This window comes from Drosophila grimshawi, unplaced genomic scaffold (assembly GCF_018153295.1).
Source record: "Drosophila grimshawi isolate 15287-2541.00 unplaced genomic scaffold, ASM1815329v1 contig_44, whole genome shotgun sequence".
Lineage (NCBI taxonomy): Eukaryota > Metazoa > Arthropoda > Insecta > Diptera > Drosophilidae > Drosophila > Drosophila grimshawi.
Window position 1 is genome coordinate 22609513 of NW_025063240.1, and position 12336 is coordinate 22621848.

Consider the following 12336-nt stretch of genomic DNA (forward strand, 5'->3'; position numbering starts at 1 on the left):
TATGTGCAATTAGCCAATTTAATTGTTTTGTTTAAGTTATTTTCCATGCAATTCGTCTCAGTTTGAATTAAATTTTCCCAAAAAAAAAAGTTCGTCTGTTATGCACTAATCAAATTGCAGCCCTTTTACCTGGAGTTCGTTCGGCATTCAGGTACAGCTTTGGCGCCATAAATCAGTGAATCAAATGCTTCATTGTTATCGCAATCGAAATTCACTTTTTGGACGGAGATGCGACTGAGAGGCCTCAGTCTGAGAGCCTTTCACCTTTCAAATTCAATTAACTGCAAGCGAATGCCGAAAAAGCCAATCACCCAAAATTTGTAAAACGAATTGCAAAGCGTGGGATGCTCTTTTTCCGTTGTTGTTGTCTTAGTTGTTTTTGTTGCTGTTGCTGTTGCTGCTATCCAAATATTTGCCATCAACATTTTTGTACGCTAATTTTCTTGGTAAATTTCGGGCTGACATCACGCGCGCAACGCATAAAGAAGGGTAGGATGAGGGGTAGGGGATGTTGGTGGCACGATAGACATTTCAAAAAAATAAAAAACCCAAATTGTTGCACTAACACAAACACAAAATAAGAAGAAGCAGCGGAAGCAGAAGCAGTAGCAGAAGTTGCCGAAATTTCGTCACATATTTTTGCGTAAATTGCCGGAAAATCGCAAATCATTGCAGATAAACATCGGAGTCAAGAAATGAACAGAAGCCAACCAAATATCGAACAATGTTAAGCAAACACTCAAACAGGCACACACACACCATAGACACAGACACCACACACACAAATTTGGCAAGTTGTGTTTCCGCTTGCGCAAGAAATGGAGGCAAAAAATGCAGGGTTGGATATAAAAAAGAAAAAAAAGAAGAAAAAATAAAATGCCGACAGTTCAAACAGACAAAGCGTCTGGCGGTTGGCGGCAGCTCAGTGCTGCGGTGTTGCCACCGCCTGTTGTCGAACTCAATGATGCCACTAAGCGTTGCCCAAACAGCGGGCGTTGCAAGTGTGGCAAGGGCAGATGTTTTTTTGTGTGCTAACAAAACTGCATGAATCGCATGCAGCGTAAAACGTTTTCGCTACGCTTCAATTGAACTTCTGCTAAGGGGCTGCAGCTATAGCATATATATATATATATATATATATATATATATATATGTATAGGTATTCACATACAACATCCGGACAGATAGACAGACATCCAGTCGTCGTCGTCATCTTCATTTCCGCAACTTTGAGCGTCACAATTCGCTGCATTTCTCTTGTTGCTGAGGCCGACTTTGATGTTTTTTCTCGGTGACTTTCTGATTCTTGTCAGAGATGTGTCAGCCTTGTGGTTGTCAACTGCAAATAGCCAAATTTTAGCCACATTGGCAACTCCTAGTGATTTTTTTACTAAACGAATTTTATTTCCTTTTCTATACTGTAATCAGATTTGCAAATTATTTGGTAAGCAATTGCTGGTTGCAGCCGTGGCTGAGATTTTTGGGGCAACGTTTCGCTCTGTTGGCCCAGTTGGATTTTAATTTGTATTTAGACGCAGCTGTTAAGCTAAAGCTCTGTTGCTGGTGCTTGCTGGTTGCTGGTTGTTGGCTGCTTTCCAGCTCACTTCACTTCAGTTGAGTCTTCTAAGCAAGTTGACTTTGGCTGGCCATAAAATTGAATTCAGTTTGATTGCATTTGATTGTAGCTTATCAGATAGCGGGGCAACAGCAAAAGCAACAGCAACAGCAACGATTTATACATCGTTAAGTTTTTAGTACAGCTGACAGTTGCTGGTTGAGTTCAAAATGCTAAGCATTTGCATAATGTGGCAAGCTGCCTGCTCAAGTTGTGCCACAGCGAGTCAAGGGAATCGCTTGAATTTAATTTGATTTTAATTAAGTTTATGCAAAGACGCAACGTGCAACTTGCTACGTCTTGATGATGCCACGTCTCCTGGCATCTCTGATGAACTGCTGACAAGCCTCAACGTGTGGCACACACACATGCGTGTGTGTCTCTCTTTGGCTGTATGTGTGAAAAGGCCTTGGGGCTTTGCATGTTGACTGTGGCAGTCACTCAGTTAGTTAGTCACTCAGTCAGTCCGCTTGCCATTAGGGAAGCTGCGGCTAGGAAAGACGTGAAAAATGAGAGAGCATGAAAAAAGAGCTCTCACTTTGGTCTATTAATGATAATTCACACGGCACTGGCAGCCTCAAGTGTTTTTTGTCGTTAACAATTTTGCTGCGCTAATTGCAGCTGTTATTTCTAAGTTGTACTAAACACAATTTTCACTTTTTTTTTGTGAACCAACTTTGCCAGCTGAGGCATAAAACTGGCCCACAAACGGGCAATCGGCAAGTGCATCTCAATTTGAGTTTCTGGCCCTGACATGATGCGTTTTGTAATTGCATAAATGGTTTGTTGTTGCTGCTGTTGGCTTTGTTTGAGCGAATGTTTCGCACAAGATTTGCACGGCTCGCTGCACAATTAAAAGCTGTCAAATTTTGTGCTTTGCTGTTTGTAGAGCCTATCACCCACACACGCCCATACCCCCTGCACAATACCCTCTATAATAATTTTCACAATTCAGATATCAAATCTCGAATGCCTTTTGATTGTCGTCGCTCTTTTGCACAATTTCAGGCAACAATTTTAAAATCATTTTCACACACGAATGCATTTCACAATTCGTATTTCGCACTTGGGCCCGGAAATGTTTTTGACGGCCCAAACCAACCGCTCCAACTCGCCGCCCCCAAAAAAGAAACTGCCACCCAGTCAAGCGATAATGAAGCCGCCAATAGGCGTGCAATCAAGCAAAGTTTTGGTTTATCTTTTTCAATAATAATCGTTTGCGTGTGCATTGCCATTCAATTGTGTAAAGATTACCATGTACGTGCCCAAAATGAATTGCCAAAAAAACAAGAAGAAATTATTAATAAATACATAAATTCATAGTATACATTATTAAGTATAAGCTATCTGGTGCCGCCACATCAAATAATTATATTAATATTTTTAATTTATTTATTTGCAGCAGCTAAGCACCCTCAACTTGTGCGCAGATATTTCTCTGAGGTAAGCAACAATTGCAATAATCTCACGTAATGTTTTCTGTTTGCACTAACACTCAACATTTAAGCAACTTATCAATGTTATATGTGATTATAACTAGCAACGTGCCCACACTCAACACTTAGTGCCTATTAAGTGCTGCCTGCAAGCAGCTAATATGCAAATGAATATTTTTGGTTAATATTTAAACAAATAATTAAGATATTCTTAAGTAATAAATTTGTACATTTAAGAAATGATTTTCTTATTAATAATCTCTTCAAAATAATAATGAAAGAATTTTTAGGATGTCGATTTAGGGAAAGTCTTTCTTATTTTATGAACAATTTTTGTCCCCTAAAATTATTTCTAAAAGCAATAAAAGCTTTGTAATTTTAAGGGTGATTTCCAACGTTCAAGGCGACTTTTTCTGAGTATAGTATTTTTAGCATCAGAATTTTTCAAGTGCTGCACAAAGTCAGCGCTGGTTGCGGTCAGCGCTGTGCTACATAATGATTAACACTTGTTGGTTGCAGTGTGGCAAGCACCGACCGCAAGGCCAATCAAAGCGTCATTGAAACGGAAACGGAAACGACAAGTCAAATGGAAGTCGGCCGCAGGAAATGAGGCACACACAAGTGGCACACCAACGCGCATGCGGCCAAATGACCGCAAATTAGCGTGCAACAAACGCTAGACTCAAAGATTTTTGATGAATTATTAAATATAAGCAATGACAAAAAATTGGTGAGAAAAGCTCAAGGCTTGGAGGGTGGTGCCAAGTTTGCCAGCGTCAACGCTGCAGTTGCAGTTGCAGCTTGCCGCTTGCCTCTGCTCAAATGAACACCGCAATGAATGTGCGCCGCATGACAAATACGTAAAGTTTCTTTTGAAATTAAGCAGCATTTGCTGCCAATTCTTAACTACATCAGCGACAAACTTTGTCCTCTCGCACTTGCTCAACTCGTCGCCAGAGTTGTCTCTCCTCCTGCTCAACGATTTTTTCTCTGCAATTCTTTTTTGAGAGCTTCCTTGGCTTCCTTGCCTCAGCTGTCGGTGCTCACTGAATGTCTGTACACGCATAAAAATTTGCACTTTATTGTAGGAAAACTAGAAAAGATAGAAAGGTTTATTTTCTAGTTTTCAGAAATAAATTATTTCTAATGAATAGAAAATATTTTTAAAAGTAGAAATTCACTTTTTTTAGAAAAAAATGTATTTAAAAATCTTGGTTGTATTTGTGACAATTTAAAACACATATATATAGTAAAATAAACAATAAAAAGCTAAACGCTTCCAAATAAAAATCATCCAGGAAACAAAAAGTAAGTTATAAAAACTTTTTTCTTTCGAGAAATATGTTTTCTTATTATAGAAAATATTTCTAAAGTCTGGAAACGCAAAACCTATATTTTTACAACAAATCTGTTCTAAATTTTAGAAAGATGTAGTATGGAAAGAAAAGAACACCCCCAGTTTTTAGCCAGACAAAATTTGTCTTTTGTTTCTCTGAGTGAAGCTTGGCCTGGGCGCTTGCTCATTTCAAACTTTTGACACAGAAACTAATTTTGGCAAGCGGGTGCCGCCAACCGAGCAACCAGGCAGCCAGGCAGCTTCTGGCTCCTTAGTACTTGGCTGCTGCTGGCTGGTTGTTGCTGCTGTTGGTGGTACTGTTGTAGCTGGTGTTGCTGTTACTGCTGCTTTTTAGAGAGCTTCTTCTTCTGTGCATTTGGTGGCTTTTCATTCTTTTGCTGATTGCAATATTTCATTGCCTTTGCGGTTCGTGTGTTGCATACTTTTTCAACTTCGCTGAGGTTTGCCTTAATTAATTGCTATCCCCTCAACATCAACACCAGCCGCATCCCACCTTTGGTAATCCCCGCTGCTACTTTCACTTCCGTTCAAGAGGAGCAATCCAAGTCGCTGGTTTCCTTTTTGCCCGTCGCAATTGTCGCCTTTGCCAGCTGCAATTTTCGAATGCCGCCTGCATTTTATAGTGGCTTTGCCAGCCATCGAATGGCACTTTAATTGCCTTTTGATTTTATTCACCGCCCCCCAATTCCATCTTTACAATGGGCAATTAACGTCGAACGGGGCTGTCAAATGAACGCCGCATATCAAATTTCATGATTTACGGCATTTTGATTATGCGATAAGTTTGCCACGATGTTCTCTGCTCCCAGATTGTTCTCCATTATGATGGTCAGCACTCAAAGACTAATCGAGAATAACAGCCGAGCAGGGAGTGAATGCAGATATAGACATATATCAATTAGTTCTGCCGTAAGAGTTATGGACTATGAGCAGAAACGATCACAATTAAACTTTAAATCAAAGAAATAAAATTCAGTTTTTCCCAAAATATAGAATTCCCTAAGCTATAATTACTTGCGGGAAGCCCAGCAAAGCTTATTGTGTTAACTTCTTTTTAAACCACACTCTTCCACCAGCCAACAAATTAAGCTCGGAATGTTTTAATTTCATTTGACAAAGCTCTCTCAGGCACACACACATACACACACCTCCATATAAAAGTGTGTTTAAAATGCAAATAATTTGCTTTGAAATAAAGCCATTAAATGGGTCCAAAAGGCAAAGCCAAGAATATCAGCTGCTGCTCTTCTGGAATGTTTGCCATCATATTTATACCCTTGTGTGTGTATATTGTGTGGACGTGGCATGGAGAGAGTGTGTTAAATTAACACAAATATTATTATGCTGTCGATGAGGGGGAAATTCCTTGCAACTGCAACAAACGATGACCAAAACAGCGCAAAGATTTGAACAAATTGCATATAGTAAAAAATTAGCAATTGAGATGTGCATCAGGAAAAGCAAAATTAAATGCTATTCAACTCACGTGGCTAAGCCAAAAAAAACCGCTAATCATTATTAATGCTAATGGGAGATGTGAATGGGAAATGAGAAATGGAAAAGTATGGCAGCAATGAACAAATGAGTATTTGAAGCAATGGGCTAAAGAGCTGATTTCATTTCAAATTTGCACAAATTTCATTTACTTTTATTTGAAAGCAAACGTTGCTTTTATTTCTCCTTTTTATATCTACTGCAATTACCAGCACGTTAGGGGAAGGGAGCAAAGGGTGAGAGGTAGCAAAGAAATGCGGGTCAATTGCATTTTCAATCATTTTTAGCAGCAGTGCAGCAGCAATATCATATTTTTTACTGCTGCCTGCAGATGCTTCTGCTTCAATATACTATGTCTATAAATTTTTAACTACGAGCTGCCTTCAATGCAATTACTTTTCAATCTTTATGCCCTTCACAGTCTCAGACAAGGCAGACACAAGGGTGTCTCTGTCTGTGTGTGTGTGTGTGTGTATGGGTGTGTATGTGTTTCTGTGTGTAGTTGAACGCGAAAATTGCTTATTTCAACATTCAAGTTATGAAAAGTTGGCCGGCTCGTTTCGTTTCGCTTCGTTTCGTTAGATTTAAAAAGCAAAAGTTTGCCATAATTTTTGCAAAGAGAGGTTCATCACTTTCTTCTTTTTCTGTGTCCAGCCCCCACAGCCCCCCCCCCCCCTCCACTCCCCCTGCACTTTCTTGCTCACTTGTGTGGGAAAAAAGTGGCTTGAACTTTGTCTTATTTGATCTGGAAATTGACATGATTGTTTATGTAAAAGAGCGAAAATAGGCGAGAAAAAATTGGCATGGAAATGAAAACTTTCCGTTGGAAATATCAGCGACACTTTTCGTTCAACTCTGCCACTGCTGCTGTGCTGCTGCTGCAGTTTGAAAAAAGTTTATCTTGTGATTTAAAACTGAAAACTGTTTTAACTCCTGCATAGAAATTGAGAAAAGACATAAATCGGGCTGGATTACAAAGCTTAGGCCATAAGCCAAGAAGCTGCCTGAATAACAAAAAGAAATGATATCTTAAGGAATTGAATTTATTCAACATTTTCATGTGGCATAGTTTGCACAGTTCGCCTCAGCTTTTGGCAGGCTGATCATTAATGAAAAACTGACGTTGCAGCAGCTGCTCGGCAACTAATCCTTGGCAGCCTTTAGTTACCCTTTTGTGGGCAGCCAGGACATCATCATGCAGTTGCTTGTCAGCTGCTTGGGAAAATACTTGCACGTTGCTGAAGCTGCTGCTGATGATGCTGATGCGTCTAATCTTTTTATAGGTCAGACGCGATTTTTTGCAGTTGTTGCCGATGGCCTGAACGGATTAGTGATCGGATTAAGAATGAAAATGTTTGCAAATACGAAAACTTTATGACCGGCAAGCAGATTAAGAATGAATTGTTTTTTATTGCGGCGGCTCTCATAAGTCAAAATTGCAGCAGCCGAACAGGTAGAACAATATTGGTTGGTAGACCACGCCACAGACCATGCTTGTTGCAATGACCTAAAAATAAAGAGGACTCAACAGGCAGTCAGTCGGGTGGCAAGCAGTGGCAGGTAGTGGGTGGCAAATAACCCGCTCTCTGTATAAAAAGCCAAGCCAGCGCTGTGTTGACCATCAAACCGAATGCAAACACAGCAGCAGCAACAACTACAGCAGCAGTAGCAGGAGCAGCAGCAGAAGCTAAATTGTGGCACGATCTTGGAAACACATATCGCAAATCCCAATCAACAGCAATAAAATCCTACAACAGCTGCACCTTCAACTGTCACTGCAACTACAACATGCCACGCTATCAAAAGCTTGTCAATGAAACCGACTCGGAGCAGCAGCAACAGCAGCCACCTAATGTTGGCTATCATCTGTATTTGTATCGCGAGCAGTTGGCTCGTCGCAATGTAGAATATATGCGACTCTCGAAAGCCAAGTATTTCATCACCGAAACCCTGTTGGCCAAAACAGTCCGCAATCTGAAGGGTTGCAGCCTCGACGAACTGAAGACGGTCAACAATCAGATTGTGTTCAAGCACAAGTTGCGCTACCAAATTCATCGCCTTCGCAAACTACAAAATCTGGGCATTCGCAATGCCAATCCGCACATGGAGAGCACTGAATTATAAGTGGGGGAGTCAAGGATTCAGCAAGGAGCAGCAGCCCACCGTTTAGGCTATGACCTGAGCATAGCTTACAACGTTCTTTTGGGGCATCATCATCGATTAGTGTTTAGTGGCGGGCACATTTTAAGAAATAGATTCATAATTAGTTTAAATTAATTATTGTAAGTCAAAAACTGTTGCTTGTTTTAAATTGAACTTAAAGACTTGTTCAACAGTACAACTTAAATAAATATATATGCATATCAAAATCCATAAATAATTTACATATATTCTGCCTAAATAAACTGGGCATCAAACTGGCCGCCATTCAAAAACACTCATTCAAACTCAAAACTCTTACTCAAACACGCACTCAGCAAATGCAACCTCAAACTATGGCCACAGTTTGACAGACATTTGCGGTGGCGACTAATTGAGTTCTCTAACATTTTGACATGTGTCAAATGAAAGTCGCACAACTGCCAAGAAATGTCAAGTCGTCCTTCTTCGTCCTGCCCCGTCCTGCCCCGATCTGCCCCGCCTCACCCTCCTCAGCACCACAGTCCACGCAGAGAAAGCACTTTGTGCCACTTAATTTATGCACAATTTGTGTGCTTTGAACTTTTGCATCGATTGCAAATGGTTTGCTGTCGCAATTTTCATTTTTATAAAAAATGCAACCCACTTAGAGCGGGCGTGCCACATGTATTTGTATTAACATTTATACGCATGTAAATTCACAAGAGAGTAACAATATGGATAAGTAAAATTGGGTTTGAACAAGTATTTTTATCTGAGCCATCATCTCGTTTTCAAATGTAAATGTGGCTTGGTTCGATAGGCCAAATCACATCTTCTTGAAAGTCGGATCAGATCTAACCAAGTTAGGGATAAGAAGTCTTATAACGAAAGCTACGATCAGAGCTTTGATAGTTGAGAGATTTATGGCATTAAGAAGTTCAGACCCATATGCGTATCCTATTTTTGAGAAATTCTATTTATATGAGTTTCACGTTTTAAAATTGAAACTTGGGATTCATGTTGAGGCCCAGCCAAGCCAAGTTACGACAAAAGTTATGGCACATGAAGATGAGATTTTATTTTTCAGCAAAAGCTCCCATGGCAGTCACATAATATATTATTATTCCATGCAGCAGTTGCTGCAGCAAGAGTAAGATAGCTGTAACATTTAAAGACTAGTTGGCAAATAAAATGACAGGCAGCCAGACGAACGTGGCTATATCGACTTTGATACGTTAAGTTGTATGCATATTGGCTGCAATTAAATTGCATATAATTTTGGCAAAGTGTTTTATGCTCAACTTAACGCCAACATAATTATTTGCGCTCAAACAATATTTAAAAAAGTACACATCAACATACATACACCTAGTGTGTAAATAACTGCAGGCATAATAATTAAATGCGTAGCAGTAAGTCAATTTTATTATTAAAATTGCCAGCAACACAAAGTTTAAACAATAACTGAAAGCTGCCCTGCCCGTGTTAGAGAGTGAGAGTGAGTGCTTGTATGTATATCTTGACAATTAAATACCAACACACACGCACACACACACCGATAGCCACAACAAATATGTCTGCAATTATTGTGCGTTGCAATTTGCCAAACACTCAAAAGTATGCTATGAAAAATGTTGCATACATTAAATTTTCCACTCAATCAATTTCACACACACATCATTCCGTCTCTCCGTCTGCCTGTGTGTGTGTGAGTGTGTGTCTGCCATCGGCAATGCAGAACTTATGTTAATTTCTACAATATATATTTATATATGCAACTACACACACACATTAAGCTTAATCGCTCAAACTTCCTGCTGTCAATTATCATGCAAAACATAAAGTTTTGTGCCAAGGGTTTTTCCAAGTGTAAGAAATCTCTTTTATATAGTTTACAGTCGTGCAGTTAGTGCATAGTAGTATAGATAGTGTATATTTTATAGTATATATGACATTTAGTTGTTACCACTAAATAGTTTTGCAACTCAGCTCGTAAACTTGAAGCAGCTGCGTCTTGCCAGTCAGAGAGCAGGGAGTCGATTAGTGAGCTTCATTATGAGCATCATTTTCATTAAGTTTATTATGGGCAGCAAGCAACTGCCGCCCACATTTACCGAGCGGTTTCAAGTTAATGCAATAAATAAAATTTCAACTGCACCGCCGGGCATGTTTAGCCGCATGAAAAGCGACAGTAAGCCGTTGTGCCCAGCATAAGGAGAACTTGCCTTGTTTGTCTTGGCCGGGCGCACAGCCTTTTGTTTGTCAGCTGCCCAGCGGGTCCTCCTCTCTCTCTCACTCGCTCTCTCTCTCTCTCTCTCTCAGGCTGTTGTTGCTACCGTTGCTGCCTGTTTTCTTTCACAAAACTTGCGAACTGCCCTTCGCCCCTTGTCTCTGCACTGTTTGGATGCTTGGCCGACTGCTCTAATGAGTTTACAAAAAGTTTTGCTTTAACAAATGCCCAGGGTGTGGTGTTGAAGTTGAGCTTGTGTCTGCTGTCTTCTATCTTCTTCTGGCCTGGCCAACACAGCCCAGCCAACTGCCCAGCATGTTATACAAATTGCAGAGTAAGCTCAACCGAAACTGTCATCAACGTGTCTCTGTCTGGTTGGGGATCTGCAGCTGGCTTAAACTGAGACTGAGACTGCCATTTATATTTGCTTAAAGCATCCGTTCATTTTGCACCAGGTACACAACGAGAAGACTATATAGCGAAACTTTTCACATTTATGTGCAGCCAGAATATGCATTTTAATTAGTTTAGCAAAGTTGTCGCTGCTTTTGCTGCTCTTTCCTGGTTAGTTAGAAAAAATTTAATATCTGTTGATGCTGTTGTTGTTGTTCATTTTGTTGCTGCATTTGTCACTGCACTTTAATGTGTGTTGTGCTTTCAAAGTTTCGCATGCCTACGAGCAAAGCCACCCGCAAAACTTGTTAACATTTCACAAAGCAGCAGATTCAATTAGTTTGTACGTGCATATATAAACATATATACATATTCTTGCCACTGTTTGCAGATAAATCTTTGCCGCCTGCTCGAAATTTAGCTTACAATTTTGTTATAAATTAATATGTCTAACCATAAATCTGTTGGCTGTTTTGTGGACAAGCATTTGGCCCAACTTGATGGCCAACCGAGTCTGTCAGCTGACCAAAAAATAAATAATAATAGAGAGTGAAACTCATTAGAATTTTCAATAAATTAATTTCAATATAAATAAAGCGGATTCCCTGCTGTCAGTCTGTTGGTTGTTGCTGTTGTCGTAATTGTTGTTGTTGTTGTTGCCACTCCATCTTCATCTCTATCTCTGGTGTGTGGTGTATGGCTTGGCAGGCAACCCGCTTCAATGCTGCATACGTCAGTTGTGCCACTTTAAGCAGCTGCTGCACATTTTCACTTAACGCTACACACATAGAATATTACATGCTACTACACTCAGAAAAAGAAACGACATGGCTAACTTACCTTCTTGTTCAGAAGGCAGATTTCTAAAAACCAGGATTTTTGCTTTATTAATTTCAGGGGAGAAAGATGTTCATTATTTTTCGGTGTGTTTTTTCATCTCTAATAACATTCGAATATTAAAAGCTAAATATTTGAAAATCACTATATATTTAAAACAGGTCTTTCTGACTTTTAGAAGAACTTTTTCTTTTATTTAGATTCCAAAAAGAAGAAAATCTTTATTGATTTTATGGCTATATTTTTTTGAGTGTAGCTCCCCTTCACTCAGGCAGTTAGCCTCCTCCCTCATGTTCTTCCCTTTCGCCCTGCTTACTTAACCTGAGCCGTACTTAGCTGCTTGCTGCTTGCGCGGATTGGGCGCTCCAAAGCGGTGATTATGTCGTCTCTGCATCGCTGATGCTTAACGCTCAATGTTTCTTGTTGAATAAACTCAGATGGTCTCTCCCCCTCCCTCTCCCTCTCCCTCTTTCTTCCTCTCTCTCTATCTCTCGCTCAAGTAGCTAAATGAAATTGTTAATTTTACAGCGCACACAGCGCGTATACTTGATGTGCATTTAGTTGGCAAAGCTGCACATTGGTTTGCCTTGATCTCTGAGTCAACAGCAGCTCCTCCAACTCCTCAGCTCCTTCCTCCAGCTGTGAGTTGTTAACTCATTAGTTTCTTATTACTGGTTTTTTAAGCCGCTTATTGTATGATGCACAGCCACAGAAACAGATTCAACTTCAGCTTCATCCTTCACTAAAGTCTGGTTAGCTGCATCTGTGCTGTGCACATATTTTGTATGTGTGTTCTAATTGCATTTTAAATATCTCAACTGTTGATAATTGACAAATGATTCGTTGCATTTAT

At 39.9% G+C, this 12336-nt stretch overlaps 1 protein-coding gene and 1 long non-coding RNA gene across 2 annotated transcripts in view; both read left to right on the forward strand.

Annotated features, from left to right (window-relative positions):
* Positions 1-12336, forward strand: part of LOC116805536 — a 33713-nt gene that overhangs the window by 18321 nt on the left and 3056 nt on the right. The window contains exon 2 of the long non-coding RNA XR_004365232.2: positions 3018-3058. This is a non-coding gene — a long non-coding RNA (uncharacterized LOC116805536). The remainder of the gene's footprint in view (positions 1-3017; positions 3059-12336) is intronic.
* Positions 7691-8059, forward strand: LOC6558062. Its single transcript, XM_001983205.2, has one exon. It carries the CDS (start codon positions 7691-7693, stop codon positions 8024-8026), a length of 336 nt encoding a protein of 111 aa, XP_001983241.1. The 3' UTR covers positions 8027-8059.

Bases quoted from the DNA above. Each gene is read 5' to 3' on its own strand.
- LOC6558062 (XM_001983205.2), top strand. From the start codon at position 7,691: ATGCCACGCTATCAAAAGCTTGTCAATGAAACCGACTCGGAGCAGCAG.